The sequence below is a fragment of the Filicampus tigris genome, chromosome 1, assembly GCF_054856515.1.
Source record: "Filicampus tigris isolate MCC_2025a chromosome 1, RoL_Ftig_1.0, whole genome shotgun sequence".
NCBI lineage: Eukaryota > Metazoa > Chordata > Actinopteri > Syngnathiformes > Syngnathidae > Filicampus > Filicampus tigris.
This window is the reverse complement of record NC_141217.1, coordinates 30,821,050-30,839,229: the sequence shown is the minus strand read 5'-3', so window position 1 is coordinate 30,839,229 and position 18,180 is coordinate 30,821,050. Positions and strand designations below refer to the sequence as shown.

The 18,180-nt window shown below is 42.4% G+C and overlaps 2 protein-coding genes across 7 annotated transcripts in view; both read left to right on the top strand.

Moving 5' to 3' along the window:
* Nucleotides 1–7,005, top strand: part of magixb (MAGI family member, X-linked b) — a 68,339-nt gene extending 61,334 nt beyond the window's left edge. For 4 of the 6 annotated variants that reach the window (XM_086031724.1, XM_086031709.1, XM_086031717.1 and 1 more), the window contains exon 16: nucleotides 1,747–7,005. In XM_086031724.1, the coding sequence (XP_085887850.1) occupies nucleotides 1,747–2,678 (932 nt within the window). In that variant the 3' untranslated portion in view covers nucleotides 2,679–7,005. The remainder of the gene's footprint in view (nucleotides 1–1,746) is intronic. The other 2 variants (XM_086031739.1, XM_086031750.1) reach the window with 2 other exon arrangements.
* A 4,158-nt stretch (nucleotides 7,006–11,163) lies between these two features.
* Nucleotides 11,164–18,180, top strand: part of iqsec2b (IQ motif and Sec7 domain ArfGEF 2b) — a 57,900-nt gene continuing 50,883 nt past the window's right edge. Inside the window, exon 1 of the mRNA XM_086031698.1 lies at nucleotides 11,164–12,650. Within this exon, the coding sequence (XP_085887824.1) occupies nucleotides 12,205–12,650 (446 nt within the window). The 5' untranslated portion in view covers nucleotides 11,164–12,204. The remainder of the gene's footprint in view (nucleotides 12,651–18,180) is intronic.

Sequence of the window (18,180 nt, the reverse complement as noted above, 5' to 3'; positions counted from 1 at the left end):
ACAGGTTGGTCGGCTTCACAGTACTAGTACATCAAAATGATTACTTCATTGATACATGGGAAAGCAAAATCGTCCAGTAATTTTCTCTTTATAAAGTAAATGTTAGAAATAGGAGATTAAAAATGCAAACCACCAACTTTGAACCGGTGCCCTCTGGCAGGCGCAACCGGTCCGGCAGAACCAGAACGAACAAACTCAGCGACAGCTTCTTGCCACAAGGCATCACTTGTCTGAGCTCACAATAGCACAATAACAATAATACTTCATCTACACTTTAAAATACTCCTGGCTCCATTGCTACATTTTTTATTCCTGATAACTAGGGGGTAACAAAAAAAAAAACGGTTTGAACCGGAAAACCATTTTTTGATTTAAAAGGGTCGAGTGCATCGGATCAAATCAAATCGTTCCTCTTTGAAATGTATCGAGATACGTTTCGAATTGTCTTTTATTAGAGGGATATATCTCAGAAGGAACTGGCACTTTGACAGTACTGGCAAATTCATTCAAATGTGAGTAAAATAACAAAAAGTAATTGCATCATACTCTATCAAACTGAGCCATACTATATTGAATCGAATCATAATCTCACTCAATCGAACCGAATCGTTGCACTTTCAAATCGAACCGTCCTTGAATCGTTTCGCACCTAACATATCGAAAACCGTACTGAATCGCCTTTTGTGGAGGGATGCACACCCCTACTACTGATAAATAACACTGATGTGGAGTTTCACCCTTAAGTTGGTTCTATCTTCACGATACAACGACAATAAATGCCTCCAATTCTCTTTTTCTTTTTTCTGAGCACAACTGTATTCACTAGCAGAAAGCTTGCACTTGTTCTTAATTTTTCTCGTCCACTTTGAATGATGATATACAGTGGTACCTCGACTTGCAAGTGACCCAACTTGAGAATTTTTCAAGACACGAGCCATCTTTTGGCCATCTTTTTGTTGTCTTGAGCTACGAAGGCTCAATGGCTGCAGAGAATTTCACAAACAGCAGCACTTTGGCAAAAGTAAACAATTGTTACCCCTAAAAATTAAACCTGTTGATTGCCACTTGCAGTTGAAGTTAACTGTAAAGCTAAACATGAAACAAAACAGAATTTCATCTTGTGTGTTTAACCCAACCATATCTTTCTCTGACTAAAGCATGCTAGCTTAACGCTAACACGCGATACAAAACGACAGAGACGCTAACAGAACTAACATGAATGTTGCTGTAATTACCCTTTAAGCAACTGATGGTTGAACACAAATGACGCAGAAACACACATAGACAGACAATGTAACAATACTCAAAGGCAAATTTTCATAATCCTCAATGAAAAACGACTAATTTTACTGAGCAGTTGTGACCATCTCCCTGTATATATTTATGGAATCAACTACTTACATTGTATTTGTTACTTGCAGTGTGTTCGTTTTTGTACAGCGCAATATTGTTGAGTGCTATTTCTCTTCTCTGATTTGATGGTTTGAGATACAAATGATTTGAGATGTAAGTGTAGTCACGGAACAAATGAAACTTGCAAGTCAAGGCACCACTGGTCTTTGATGACATAAATGGCGCCTTTGCATAGAGATCTTAAGCGTGAATCAACACACTTTCATTGCATAACGCGCTTTTCAAACATGTATCGTTACCTCTCAACCCCTGCCCCCCCCCCCCACGCACCCCCGACCCCCATCTATCCCCCGACGCCCCGACCCATACGTTCCCCATACAATGTCTGTCCAGGCCGTGAGCACAGAATCACCTCACCCTCCGGTCTGCGTCACCCCAAGGAGCAGGGTGTGGCTGCAGTAGACTCCAGCGGGCAGAGGGGGAAACGCTCCAAGCAGAAGAGGAGAAGCAAGTCTTTGGACGGACGCGAGAAAGGGACAAGGAGGCGGAGAAGGCGCAGATCGGGAGGTCGCTCGGCGTTGCGGAGCCCCGACTCGGAGCCTGAGGGAGGGGAGAGCTCTCGGAAAAGGACGTCTCGGAGTTTACCCAGAGAAGCCCTGCCGACGGATGACAGCCATGCGGGGAGGGTGAGGAAAGGGGAGGGAGGGGGAGGGAGGAGGGAGAAGAAACGGGTAGCAGCTCCTGCTGAGGAGAATCTGGAAGAAAAGCTCGAGGAGGGAAAGGAGGTGTTAGAGAGAGCAGACGTGCTACCAATTCCGAGTCCTGACAAAAAGCTTCCCAGGCCCAAAGAGGAGAGTGAGGAGGAGCCAGACGAGATGCGGGAAGTGGCGGCGGGCTACCGTGCCATGAAGCAGCTCCAGGGCTCCGTGGACGACGACAGCGATGATGACGACGACGACGACGAGCGGGGTCAAGAAAAGCTCCAGGAGTTTGAGGAAGATGAGGTTTCAGGTGATGCACAGGAGGGAGCGTTACCAAGCGACGTCGGCACGCTCTCCCTCTCTCAAAGGAAGCCCTTCTCCTTCCTCACTTCTGCACTTTCTGTCAATCAGCTGAGGGATGATGAGTCAGAGTCTGGAGGCAGCCAATCGGATGACAGCATGTCCGCCGCCAGCATCTTCAGCCTCCCAGCGCGAGCGGTCGGCCGCAGGGCCGTCGTGTTGCCGGGCCCTTGGCTGGCTCCCAGCCGGCACCGGGTGGCTCGGGAAGTTGCGGGGAACGGGCTGTCGTCGAGCGAGCAGAGAGGAGTTGACACTACCACTTGACTGGAACGCAAAGGCAATTTTGTTGATTCGGCAACACTCACCTTTCTTCTGTAGGGGCGGGCAGGACGTTATATTTACTGATATCAATCCAGTCCTCTATTCCCGATGTTTCACAACCTTCATTATTCACAAAAAGTATGTCGTATAAGGCTTTCAAGTGGAAGTTAAGTGAAAATGGTCGCACCCCCCCCCCCACTAGTTTAAATTGTCTAAACTGAATTCTGCTCAATACGACGTTAGTGGAATAAGAATTAAGCCGATTAATTCACCCACTTTCATTCATCTGTGGGCTGGCAATTTAAAATGGCCGCCGGTGCTTTCACTTCTAGCTATGGCGAATAGTGGCATTGTTGGTCCATTCATATATAAGGCCGTGGACCAAACCGTTAAAACAGGTGAGCAGTGACGTAGCATCCTTGGATGGCGCAAAATGGTAAAACTGCCCCTAAATCAGGTTCGCCCAAGTCCGGTCCTCAAGAACCCCTAGCCAGCCTGTTTTTATGTCTCCCTCCTCCAACACACTTGATTGAAATGAAAAAAGGAAAGACAACAACAAAAATTGGTAGATTTATTGGCTGCACATGCAAGAGTCCATTCAGATTTTCTGACAAATGTCATGGTACGTAACCAAACAAAAGTGTCATAAAAGTTAAGTATTGAAATAACGATCATCTTTTCAGAATTTACTCTCAAATTGACTTGCTCTATGTGAAATCTGTGCCAGTTTATTTCAACGGAAGACACATGGAACTCTTCAACAGCTCTGAGTCACTTTCTTTTTAGCTTTTATGGCAGCCACGCTTAAAAATCGATAACAAAGTTAAAATAATCATTCTCGGACAATTACCGGTAAGTTAAATGTGATCATTTCCCGTGACTCATCTGATGACACCAACGTGCCGCCAAACAGTGGTTGGGAATCACTTCTCATTTCTGCTTGTTGGTCCAATTCTTTCTTTGTCTTGGATTTTTTTTTTTATATATGGAGTGATTATGAGTCTGTTTAGTTCTGTAGTGTAATCGTTTAAATAGGAGAATATTTGCACATTTTTGTCATTTGAAAGAAGCGGTGGGATGCATCTATGTGGCAACGTAAATCTTGGTTGTGTGACCGTATCCTTGTTTGGCAGATTGTCAGCCTCCCATGTCAGTTTAAGTCCTCTCCGTTTCCCCGTCTGATCCAACACTGGCATCTGGCGTTATCATGCCCCCCCCAAAATAGAAACCAATAAGCATGGGAAACGTTGGAGTGAACAAATTGAAATTGGTTCTTTGCTGGTAGCCGTTCTGGATTCCCATCCCAAAGTTTGGGGTTGTATTCTTTGTGCCTTTTTACAGCTGATTGTTGGCTGGTATTTCAAGTTGTAAATGCCCATTACAGATATTTTCATGTTTTTTCTGGGTCACTTTTCCCTTTATTCTGTTGGACTCCCGTCTTAACCTTTCTTCCAGGGTAAAAAGGTAGAGCAGATATTTTTTGTAACTTTAAGACTAAGAAAACAATAATATTCAATAAATAAATCTACAAATAAAATAAACATATACAGATATTCTTCATTCATGTGAGATAAAAAAAAAATCTATACAATTCAGTAAAAAAAAAATCGAACTGTTTTGTTCCGTTGCATCGATACATTTTGGTGCACTGAAAATAAAATACTTAACTTTCGGTTGCTCGTGATTAATATGTGGTCAACGATGTACTTATATGCTCTTTTCCTCAAAAATATTCTAATGATATGTTAATTTAACACATTTTAATCATGTGTAACCGATGTGTATGTCCGAATTAAATCCAATGGAACCACAGGAGCTTTTTTCCAGTGAATAGAGCAGCTTTACTGCTCATGAGTGCAAAACAATTAATCGACACCTCATAAATCACACTTTCTGTGTCTGATTGGTTGTTTTTTCTTGGCCGCTGTGGTTTCTTGTATATCAAATTAAAAGTGCAAGATGGGGCCAGAGGCGTCTGATATTTTTCATAGGTCGTATTTATCATGTGCGGTGGTGCCTTGAGATATGAGTGTCTGGACTTGACATGTGAGCTGTCATTCAGCTCTTTTTTTGTTTTGGTTCGACTTTTGAGCACAAATTTGAGATATGAGCACTGTATGGTGGCAGTGAACTCAACTCACTTCACAATAAGCAGCAAAAGAGGCTTCAATCTGTTTAAAGCCACGCTCAATGGATTTTACTCTCAAACTACTGGTAAATGTAAATCTAGGAGAAATACACTTTTATTTAAAACGACCACACAACTTTGCATGAATAAAGTGTGTTTAGCTTACTGCAACCGAGTAAAGCAAATGCTAATGATTAGCACCGATAGTCACAGTTTAGAAGGAATAAATATTTGAACAGAAACAGTGGAGCAACACAAGTGGACAGATAATGAAACAATACGCCCAAGCACATATTCTTTATGCTTTAGAAAAAAATGACTACTACAGCATCTTACTGAGTCACTTACAGTAATAGTAAAAATGCTATTCTTCATGCTCATACATGACTGTATTATACTGCCTCCCGATGGCCAAGGCGGGCAAACTAGGAGCAGCACAATGAATTGCATCGCAGCATTAAATCCTGATGCACAAACTGTTGATTGAGTTCTTCATATTCTATTTAAGTACGTCAATACTCTGTTTTTATAAAGTAAAATAGAGAATGCTATTTTTGTCATTAATAATGCAAAGGACAGGAGGCTGCACAAGACGAAATTCATTTTCCATTCATTTTAGTAAGTACGTATGAATTGAGATAGGAGTGTTTTGAGTTATGAGTGTGGTCATGGAACGAATCAAATTAGGATCTCAAGGCACCACTGTGATATTGTCAATTCATAATGACTCTTGTAAGCAATGACAAAAAGTGTTGTTGTTGTTTTTATTGCAAACTACCACTTTAATTGCTGATTTTTTAAAACTATTTATTTATTTAACGTCACTTTTCCTTTAACAAACTTCGCTGATAAATGTCCATATAGATAGTCCACAATATGTCCAAAACCTATCCAATGTAACTGGAAACAGATAGTAAAGGTCCAATAAGGTGCTTCAACAAAACATCAATACATATAATTATGCAACTGTATTTACCATATTAAGTTTGTTTGTCCCACTTTAGGATTCCAGTTCATTTTCAACTGAATTGTATAGTCACATTTAATAATCGCAAAGGCTTCATATTGGTTTGTTTTATTTTTTTGTAGCTGAATGGGACGTAATGTACCTCAGTTATCTGCTTCCCATTCCTGTCCTCTGTAAAGTATCTGCTCCTCTACAAAGGCTGCTTTGGTGTTCACTTATACCTCAACGAAGACTCCGAGCAATAATAATGCAATTGTCAGCCATCCCTTTCCGTATAGTCGACACGCACTCCACTATATAATTTGATATAAATGTGATGACGCAAAACCCCTTATTCTGCAGGTGTGGTATTCTGCAGTCACAAATATATATATTCTGTAAATATGTGTAGAGTGGTTGATCTGTATGTAATAAATCATCCCTGCATATCTACTGTATACATCACGCAACAGCTATCATATTGTTTGTTTGCGTGATGCAAAATATAAGATAGAGATTTTGTGAAGGACCAAGTATATTTTTGATCCTACTAGCCTGTTTGGTTCACGAATGTTTTCTTCTATGCGACCTGAGTGTGAATTTGGGTACTGACATTGTGGCGGAAGTTAGAGAAATGCCAAAGGTTTGCAGCAGGTGGGTGGATTTCAACTTTTGCGCCCATTGTGCCACGTATTGTTGCCTTGGTAACATCAATTCCTTCATCCCGACCACTGTCTTACTGTAAAAGTCGTATATGAAGCCCTTGTTGTAAATCAGTCAAAAATCCTTCATTATCCACTCTGTTGTATATCCAAGATGGCGATTTGTCTTTTTATTGTGTTACGGCTATTCAAAAAGCATTATGAAGAAATACTGTGAGATGTTATTTTTCTATAAATGATTTTTTTTAATTACTCAGGTTATCAGATACTTTAGATTGATAAGCCATTCAGGAGGGAAAGTTACACATTTTCATAAAAGATTAATATTATGATGAGGCGATCATAAGCCCTTCATGGCAGGATAAGGAGACACAGACTGTTATTTTTGACCGGGAAAAATCCTCTTTACTTTCCTGGATTCCTCCCCACAAAATGGTGAAACACCGAAACAGGACACCGCCAAATCCCCGTGTCCAAACAGTGTCGCATCAGTTCCCCAGTATTATTTTTTTAACACTTTCAGTTCCCAAAGCAGATTATGTCTGAAGTGTATTCACATTCAAATAAAAGTGCAAATAAAGTGCTGGATCAATATCTTGTCTGTCATACTTCTTTTTCAGCACCACCGTTGGACAGCAGGTGGCAGCAACAGTACAGACAGTTCTAGAGCAGTCGTTCTCGTCTCAATTTAATTTTTTTTTTCTTTAACGCAGGTCAAGGACATTAACAAAAACGTATTCAATGGACTTTGAAAAAAAAATGCTGTTCGCATATATTTTTTTAAACATAATTACACATGTTGCCGCATGGTTTTCATATATAGCACATCACCTTCACAATTCAGAGGTTGTGGGTTCAAATCCACGGCTGTGGTCTTTCTCTCTTCTGTGGAGTTTGCATGCTGTCAATGTAGTAGCGTGTGTTTTCTCCCGGCAGCAGCTTTTGCTCCCACATAAGTAATAAAACGTGAGGTATCTGATATATTTGTTAACATGGATTTCCGTGTTAAATGTGTGTTGCACTTTGTAGCATTTGAATGCAACATGAATGGAAGTTGGCCTCGACATGCTAACATTAGCATCAATGGTCACAATCTTACATTAAGCTACGGATATTTGAAGACAATTGGCAGAACGACACGTAGAAAGTATAACATACACACTGGCATATATTCTTTATCGTCTATGAAAAATGACAAATATAACAGCAACTTACTGAGCAGTACGAATTTTGGTTTTCGTTTGTGTCTGCATGACTTTATTTGACAAGACTGCCTCCCGGTGGCCAAGGCAGGCACACCAGAAGGAGCAGCGCACTGATAATAACGCAGCATTAAAGACACAGTGTGTAAAAATTTGTTGACTTTTCAATGTTCATTATTTGTAATTGTAAGTGAAGTAATCTCTAATTATATTACGTAAGGCTTGCCTCCACTACAGGGGGCTGCCATGTTTCTGCTATGGATACCCGGAGGAGACAAACTTAGTGAACGCAGTTCCTCATTTTCCTAGTTTTTAATGCCTTTTTGCTTGCTGTGCGCAACCAAATTTTCATTTGTATGCCACCTGCCAATAAAACTACTGGAGATGGGCACTGTACTCATCGCTCCGTCCTGTTCATAATAATAATCGTCCTCTAACCCTAACCCCGTCCGTCCTCATCTTTTTAAAACACTTCCGTCTGCTTTGCATGCTAAGGGATAAGGTTTGTACTCAACCCAAACATATTTTTTTCAATAATATCTTCCCAGCAGGCCCACTAGTTGAAACACATCATTCTGATTAATATTGTGTTTATGGAATATGAGTTAAGCAGCAAAATCCTCCCCTTTTTAGCCATCTCAGGGGGCGGCCATTTTGTTGACAGAAGTGACAAAATGGCCGCCCCCAGAGATGGCTAAAAACGGGTGGATTAACTCTTATTCCACAAGTGCAATATTTATCTGAATGCCTTGTTTCAACTAGTGGGTTTGGGTAGAACATATTCTTAGAAAAAAATATGGGTTGACTTCCACTTTAACAGTTAGTTAACAAAACAAAATTGCTCTGCACCTTTTCCCTCATCAGTGAAATGGACAGCCTATGCTGGGAGCCTATGTCTGTGAAAACAATAGTGCAGGGAGAGAACACACATGAAAAAGAGCACTCTACAGTGTTCTGCAGGCTTAGTCATGGCTGCTCCATGGTATCGCGGAAGAGAACAGTGGTCTTTCTTTTTAAAAGAGCTCAACACAACACGTCAGTCTATTCGGGTTGAATAGAGGGATGGACGAAAACCCACTTCAGTCCTTACTTTGTCCGTCCTTTTTAAAAGACTTCTCATCCTCCGGTCGTCCGTCCACAAAATGGGCGTCCGTCCGGACCGTTCCCTCCCTGGGACGAAATGCCCATCTCTGAAAACTACTACTGTGTCCTCTCCTCATCTTCAACTGCATGGGATACGCAATGGCATTAGTGTAAGTAGTACTTCCTAACAATGTCACAATAGATAGTAATAAACAAGTCTAAAAATATATCACCCAATCATAAATTTGCTGGATCAATGAGTACACTAATAAATGCAATGCACTTACTTTGTCACTTGAGGGAATACTAGAAGTTGTTTGTGATGACAATTTTCTTGCACCTCTGCTGAAGAAATTGGTGGTAGGCTTGCGACATGTGGTCTCTCTGAGGCACCATAATGCGTCTGCTGCACGCTATTCTAGTACGGCAAAAAAAAAGGATGTTCCCTGGGGTCCACGTGCTCCCCCCCCCCCCCCCCCGGCATCACTCCATGACCCCCCACCAACCCCGTCAGCTTGCCCGCCCCACTATTTGAGAAGCACTGCTCTATAAGAAAATATGGTGGTAAAATGTAACATATTATTTGGTGTTTAGATGCTATGTTCATATATGTGTGTTTGCATTTATGCTGCTTACACTTGCTCCAAAACAAATGTATTTTTATAGAGAAACCTTGATCTTAAATTGAGAATCATATGTCCTGAAACTGATCTGATGCATGTATTTGAAAGCACATCTATCATCGGATAAATCCTGGACCATGTTCTACATGTCAATTATTAAGCCTGCTTTTGACCACAACAGTGATTTTACATTTCCCATGATCTCACCATTACCTGCACGCTAATCTTATCTCACCTGTGTGAGCATGACAGAGACACAAGAGGTTCTACATAGGAGCACTTAAGGCATGCCGCTAAAAATAACGATACGTTGTGAGGCCTCCTTGTCTTCTTTTTGTCTTTTTGGGGAAATTTCTCACAGGCCCAGTGTATGTGCACACAGTGACTCAACTTGGTTCTTTCCTGGCTTGGGGGGACTGAGCTCGGTTCACATGTCGCCACAAGATGTTTTTCTAAAAAAAGTCTTGACAGAAGGCATAGGGCATAAAATGACTTCTGTGCGCTTCTTTAGGTGGTTACTTAAAATGGCACCAGCTTGCCATTTCCTAATTCCATAAAAGCAGCATTGCAGAATTATAGGTCGAAGTTTCTTTTCTTGCTCTGTTGACAGCTTTGCAAGACTTGCATGCAGGGACAGCTCCAGAATTTTTTCTCTCCTGGGCCTAAAGGCGGGGTTGTACGATACATAGGGGGGATGAAAACATAATTTATGAATGTACTTTAGAATTTCAAATAAAATGCTAGGTGGGGCTTTACTGGGGCTACACTGATTTCTGACGGAGCAATAAGCCCCCCTTAGTCCCGGTGTAGCGCCATCACTGCATGAATGTAACATCTTGCTAGTAATAACTTTGAATATGTCATATTGACCTTGAGTCGGCCGGTATGGGGACCAGCGTTTTGGTTCTGGAATGGAACATTTAAAATTTGACATTGTATCACTGGTTGGTCTCAGTATGTTTTTTTTTTGTTTTTGTTTTTTTAAAGACCAACTGTTGGTTTGATTACTATACTACGTACTACTATACTCTTGAAGAGACTCCAGTCTGTCTGTTCAAGAACAATAGCGAAAGGCATGAAGCCGACAAGAGGAAGGAACTTTGAGAACTCCCTGTTAGGCCACATGTTCTTTCTCTTTCTTTCTTTGACTACCTCACCGTCAAATTAAGCATAAAATAAAAGGAAATACACACTGTGTATTTAAAACTAAGTAACTTATCCTTGAACTCAGCTGGCGTAATGCTAACACAACGCTATAGATGCTAATGAATAGCATTTACGTGGCAGTGTTAATATAAGATTTTAAGCCACGGGTGTCAAACTCAAGGCCCACCGCATCATTTTATGTGGCCTGTGAAAGTAAATCATTTGCATTGACTTCAAGTTGCTTGCGATAATATAAAAGCTGCCAAATGTCATCATTTTTAATAAGTTTGCAACATTACTAGTATGTTTTTGTTTCTAATCCCCCTTTTAAAATAGATAGAATACAAGTAAAACATTTTTTTTTACTGCCTTCTGATTTTAATCAACTGGTTGTGTATGTGAGGTGATCATACACGTAATAAAGACCCTTCGAGGGAAAGTATAACTTCAATGTGGCCTGGGACAAAATATGTTTGACACCCCTGTTTTAAGCAATGGATATTGAATACAAAAAATTAAATTGCTCTGCCTTGGTCAAATAACTTCAAGGGTCTATTGATGGAAATGTCTCGTTAACGAGGACAACGCAACGGTTATCTGTCTTATTTTGAAAGTCTGCACCGGTGGTCCTTCTTCAACAACGAGATATTTTATTTCGAAAGTCCTCACCGGAAATGTGTCATCATCACCACCAATTAATGTTGCCACTCGTGCTTCGCTCCAAAGGCAAAAGCGAACGCATCTCCGCGGTCCGGACGCGCACGAGGCTCGTTTTGCGCTCTATTTTGCTTGGATTAGCGACACGCACACACACGCGCGCACACCCACACACACACGCACTCACCCCGACATAACGCATGCCGTCAGAGTCGCCTCGGAGAAGTCGCAAAACTCACAGAATATTTACCGCGTTTGTCAGTTTTTGGGAGTTTTTCCGATCGGTCGACCAACACGCGCGATGTGGAAGTAAAGTCTGTATTGCTGCTGGATGGGAAAAAGACCCCCACGCACGCTCGCTGACTTTGCAGCAGGCGCTCGTGAAATGAAAGGATGGAGTTCTGGAGCGGCTGAGGGGAGCCGCGGGCTCTGAGGGAAGAATGCACTCCGTAAGGCAACTTTGCTTACTTTCCGTGCCGTAAAGACGCATCGAGCCATGGGTTGAAAGAGACACGGCGCACGCTGCGTGGGGATCTTCAGTGTAGGCGGGAATTATGTAATGATTGACACTGCCTGACAGTCAGTGGGAGATCAGAAATACAGAGTCCATATTTTCCCCGTGTTGGTCTAGTTGGCATCTGATGGATGGATTATAAACTGGTAGATGTTCCTCATCTAGACATATTGCGTCATTAATGGTTTCCCAGCATCCTTCAGACAATTTTAGGCGGTCGTCTTGTTCAGCGTTCATCATTATGGCCAAAACCCTGAAAGCATTCCATGCTAATTTGAGCAACTCTTCAAAAATGGCAGCAGATGATCAGACAATCAACAGTATATCTCGCTCGTCTTTCAGCGTTCTTCTCCGCATGGCCACATCGCAAAGCGCCTCGAAGATGTTCTAGTGCCCGCGCTCACCCTCCCATTTGACGACATGTAGTCAGTTCGACAACCGTCACCTCTGCGACTTTTTGTTTTTCCGCATCCGAAGCTAATAGTTCATCTCATCCAGAGTCTCCGTCGCTTCCTCCCTCCCCCCCACTCATCAGGGCTGGTGGGGGGGGCGGATCTGGGCTTCCGCCATGGAGGCCAGCCCGGAGAGTCCCAATCGGGCGGTGGAGTACCTCCTGGAGCTCAACAACATCATCGAGAGCCAGGCCAAGCTCCTGGAAACCCAACGGAGGCGCATCGAGGAGCTGGAAGGCCAGCTAGACCGGGTTAGCCAGGAGAACCAAGACCTGAGGCAGGATCGCAGCCCTCGGACTCCTGGCTCCGACACCCCGGAGCGGAACCATGATCACGGTCAACCTCTGTCGCTGCCCACCCATCACGGCGGTGGCGGAGACGGCAGCGCGTCCTCGCCTCAGACCAAAAGTGGATCCGCGACGGTGTCGGTGCCCGGCAGAGACAGGAGGACCCACACTCGGCTAACCCGAGGTCTCTCCTGCGGCTCGTCCACCACCGAGAGGGACCGGCTGGAACGCACCGACAGCGCAGACACCAACACCAGCGCCACCATTCGCAGAAAGTAAGTTGAATCAACGTCAAAGATCCGTGTCTTACTGATCCAGGTTTTGCTATTTGCTTAGGCCTTACTTCCGCTTCATTTTCCAAGCATACGTGATATGTTCCGGGTCGGTTTTATCCTTTAACTGCTTCATAACCCTATAAAGAACAACAGGTGCATGTTTCTGCAGGAACCGGAGTTAATGTGGTGGGAACACAAACAGTTTCAAGCTCCCTCTATTCAGTGCTTACTTTGGGCCTGTATTTTGAACGCAAGGATATTGTTGTGTTGTTTCAATGGCAACTGGTGGATACACAAGTTTACGACACCTTCTGCCTTCTATAACCCGTGGAATTTTTTTTTTGCAATTGCCAGTCTCTGAGGATGTTCATTCAGTTGTTTAAATTTATAGAAAAAAAAAAAACAGATCACAGACATGACACAAAACTAAAGACATTTCAGATGTCTTTCTGGCTTTAAGAAACACTAAAATAAATCATGAAAAAATGTGGTTGTCATAATAGTTACTTGTTTAGACCAAGCAAAGGAAAAAGTTAGGGAAACATGAACTACAACAAAAGGTCACTTCAACACACCACTTGTATTTTGTTGCACCCCTTCTGTTTTTTTTAACAACTTGCATTCTCCGAGGAAAGGACTTAAGTTAATGATAAGCAGTATTCTTCATCAATATGGCTCCAATTTTCTCTGATAGCTTTTACCAGATCAGCTTTGCCAGTTGAATCCTTGTCATGGACCATTTTCTTCAACTTCCACCAAAGATTTTGAATTGGATTGAGATCCGGACTGTTTGCAGGCCATGACACTGAATGCCCTTTCAATTGGTGGGATAAGAGGAGTGTCCAAAATGTATATCTTCAATGACTGTGGAAATGTGCATGTTTTCTTCAGGCAGTCGTTTTCAGAAATCTCATTGGAACGGCACAAAACATAGGTTCCAACATCATCACCTTGCCCATTGCAGAGTTGCCATTTATAACTGAATATGACTTTCATCCGGTCCATCCACAATTGCTTTCCCTTAGCCTATTGTAACCTTGGTTGATTCCGTGTGTTGTTTTTTTCAAGAATATGTTCTATGCAGGCCCACCAGTTTTAAACAAGACATCCTTATAAATATTGTGTTTGTGGAATAAGAGTTAATCCACCTTGTTTTTAGCCATCTCTGGGGGCGGCCATTTTGTCACTTCTGTTGACTGAAAATGACATCACAGTTGTGAAAAGGGATCACCTGTTTTCTGAAGCGAAGCCATGATTGGTCGTTATCTGAGCCCTGAGCAATTGTGATGTCATTTTCAGTCGACAGAAGTGACAAAATGGCTGCCCGCAGAGATGGCTAAAAACAGGTGGATTTTGTTGCTCAACTCCTATTCCACAAACGCAATATTAATCAGAATGCCTTGTTTCAACTAGTTGGCCTGCATAGGACAACATATTCTTGAATAAAAATATGTTTGCGTTGTCTTCCACTTTAAGGATGGCTTTTGTGTTGCTTTTCTGGCATTAGCATTTCCTTCTACCAACTTCCTTTTGTGCCACACATTTGATGGGCTTGTATTTTCTGAGTGTGTTAAATTGTTGCTTAATTGTTTTTTTTGTTTTTGTTTTTTTTTACCAAGCAATCTTTGCTGTCCAACTCATGCGGGCCAGGAAGCTTGAGATGTATTACTCTGACTCAAGGCTGACCTCAAGCTAGAGTGCTGCTGCAAGCTTTGACAAACAGCAAGCGCAGCTGTCCTTGTTAAGCGGGCACAAAAACACACTTGCTTTTCTTCCGGAAGCATGAAACTTTGTGAGTAGGCAGCGATTGGTTTTTGAGTTAAAAAGGCAAACATTGAAATGGAATGTGACAGTCTCCTATGATAGGGCAGTCATTTGTGGACTTGAGCTGTTTTACTGAGGTCCCAATTCTCTTACCAGTCTTCGATTCAGATGCAGCACAATCCCTTATGGAGCTGATGTTCCTCCTCTCATCCCACAGAGCGGGATTAGTCATCACACTGAAGCAGATATTAGTTAGCTGACTATTAAATACTGCGATGCATCGTCCCTTTGCTAATTACTACTTGCGTCTGCTTGTGGAGGAAGTTTTAGGCCCGCTAGAAGCTTCCAGACGCTGCACCTCGGGCTGAGCTTGGCCACAAAAAGCCTTTTCACTGACAACTGATCATAGCACGAGTATCATAACATGAGTGTGTGTCGTAAAATGAGATGGAGGAAACAGGAAAGGGTTGTGATCTTCCGCAGTGTGTGTAAAAGAGAAAAGGTGGCACACACACTGACTTGCCATCTGTCAACAGGGTGTGGAGGGAGCCAACGAGGGCAGCGCAAAGGGAGACACGTTCTTCAAACTGCTTTGTCAGTCTTATTCTAAGGCAGAATGAATCACAGTTTAATTAAGGCTTTATTTAGAGGTAACAGAAGTACCCACTCACTCCTGAGTTAAAGTACCAATGTGTGTAATGATTAAAAAAAAGACTATGAAAGTAAAGGTAACAAAAATGATAGACTATGAAATGTACTAAAGTACAAAAGTACTAAAACAAATAAAAATAGAGTACTTTGTATCCCCTGATCTTAACCCCAAGGAGGGCAAGGAAAAAATCAAAAAACCCTCTGGGGAAAAATGAGAAACCTTGAGAAGGGACCACAGATGAGGGAATCCCCCTTCCAGGATGATCAGGCTGCAATGGATGCCGAGTGTTCAACATTGAACACATATTATGATACTATACAATTGTTGGTTAAAATAATGTCAAAGTCAATCAAATTCAGGAAGACAACTTGGGAGAAATGGGTCCTTGCCTAGTTGGTCAATGCAGAAATCTCCATAGCAGCGCTTCTGAGAATGTGCCCGAATAGAAAACGCTCTAGAAGCCTGCGGATTTCTTTTTGGCGCTCGGGATCACTTAAAGGCCGGCATTTTGTGAACGAAGGTTTCGGGACGGAACATATGATATCACGAGTTCGACGAGATAGGAAGGTGCTAAGCCGTGCAATATTTTATAGGTAAGTAGCAAAACCTTGAAATCGCATCTCTAGTGGACCAGGAGCCAATGCAAATTGGCTAGTGTTGGAGTGATATGATTGAACTTTCTTGTCCTTGTCAGGAGTGTAGCTGCAGCATTTTGGAGTTGATGCAATGTTTTAATACTAGACATGGGAAGATCAGAGAGCAAAACGTTACAATACTTGAGGCGGGATGTAATAAAAGCATGGATTATGATGTCTACATCACCAGTCGATAGAATTGGACAAACTTTAGCGATATTGAGGAGGCGCTTGTCAAATGAAAGGATTAGAATTCAAGGCAAATATTGTCTCTGCAATATGTTCTATGTGCCCCCACTTGTCTAAACACTGTTCTGATTAATATTGCAGTTGTGGAATAATAATTAAGCAGATTAATGCATCTGTAGTCATCTACTTTATCTCAGGGAGCTGCCATTTTGGCTAAAACTGCCCTTCTGCTGTCGACTGATGACTTGATGTCAAAGTGTCACGTGACACGTAGAACATATTGCAAAGAAATCCAATTCATAGATCCTACAAAGTGAATTCACAGATTTGTTTCTAAATAGAATGATACCTGTTTGAAGATAATTGTTGGGAGAAGAAAAGACTGAGAACTATGTCGTTCTCAGTTGTGGATTTTCACCATTTCAATTTCCTCATGTTTTTACTCATCCACTGTATGAGAACTTTCCTTCTCATCAGCTGTTCCTCGGCACAATTGCAACCCGCCGTTAGCTAGCTAGCTATGCTTGGACCACGAAATTGCATCTTCCCTTCAAAGAGTCTGCTGGGGTGGATGTTTTAGCACTTCTTGTTGTTAGCATTGAATGCACTCAAGTGACAGAGAGAGGAAGGAAGAACGCAACGCAGGGGTGGGGGGGGGGGAATGGGTGTGGGCGATTTCAAATGTCCAACATAACAGCCAGCATGTGGACAAGGGAATTGCGCTGGCATCGCCACTTTAGAGTGCCTCGTTGCTGCGTCGTGGAAAAGTCTTGCAAGGACCCACTGGGATATATTCCGGCGGATATATTTTTGCGGCCGTAGGAAAGAAGCTAGATGACATAAAATCAATTTTTCCAGGTCAAAGAAATGGTATGTGATTGACAGTTAAGTAAGGCGTAGTTTCTGAAAATTCAGTGGACACATCCACAACTTGATTTTTCACCATTTTGAAGCCTCTTACATGTAAATTGTTTGAATGTGGTGTGTCAAATTTACTAGATTCCCCCCCACTCACAGTAAAAATATACTTCGCTTAAAATTGGTTCTGAAGAGCCCTTTAGAATTTTTTGGTGTAAATTGTAAAGGTGTGCCCAGTAAATTTGGTGGGCACAGCTATCATGAGTAGAGACAGAAAAGATGTTTGGGAAAAAAAAAAAAAAACACACGAAAAAGACACAGGAAGCCTGCTGTTATGGTTTGAAGTGGCCATTTTAGTCATTTTGTCCATTTGCAAGAGTCCTTCAAAAATGAACTTTACCGATTGTTACCAAATTTGAAGTATTTCTACTTGACAGATGGTAAACTCAATTGCATCTTTGCCGTTGTGTACGCTTGCAGCTTAAAAGACTTTTATTCCTTCAGCCAGAGTGCTCATGCCTGCCCCTTTGCTCTGTGCACCTCCTATCACCCAGAATTAATCATATCTGGCCTTTTGATTTCTTTTTTCTTTTTTTTGTGCGTGTTTGCGTGCAGCGGCTGCACTTTGCCAAACAAAGCGGTTCCTCTGCGCTCTGGCGTCCCAGCGGCTCTGTTTTAAACAGCTGTCCTTAGCCTGCCTCCTTGCTCTCGCCCTGCTAATAGCGCTGTGAACAATGCGAGGCCTTGAGCTGACGTGATGTCCCAAAGCACCTCTGCCAAGAAGAAGCGAGGTGGAGGGTTTTTTTTTTTTCCCCTTCTGGTTAATTTTAGGAGAGGTCACGCGGGTGCATTTCAGATGAGCCAGTGAAAGTGTCGCTTTATATAACGTGCTGCTGTGAGCCCAAAATGTGTTGAAAGGGCGGGAAGACACACACAGAGTGCATGAGGGAGTAATTAATGCAAGCGCGGTATAATGACTGCTGGCCCAAGGGTGAACGTTACTACTGCACACGTGCGTGTTCACTGTTAGATTTTGTCGTGGGTGTATCAGGAGCGGAAGATCAACGGGTGGTGATGAAAAAAGCTTGGTTGGGACGGGCTAGTTGGTCAAGAAGACTTATATTGATCAGCAAGCTAGTTTTTTTTTTCATACAGTTTGGACATTGGGTTTCATCCTAATCAGAATACAAGACTCCACATGTTGAGTTTTTCGGAATCCCACTGAGTTCTAGGCAGTCTTTGCCCATTGCAGCAGCCAATCATATTACAGTGGGACTTGTCTTGCCTAATACCCAAGTGGGTTGCAGAACAACGTCTCAATTTGTCTGAGCTTATCAGTGTAGCACTAATAAGTCATTTGATGCAGAGGATAAAGAGTCTATGACTGGGAGTAGTGTTATATCACCCTACTACATCTTGCTGGTGAACCATT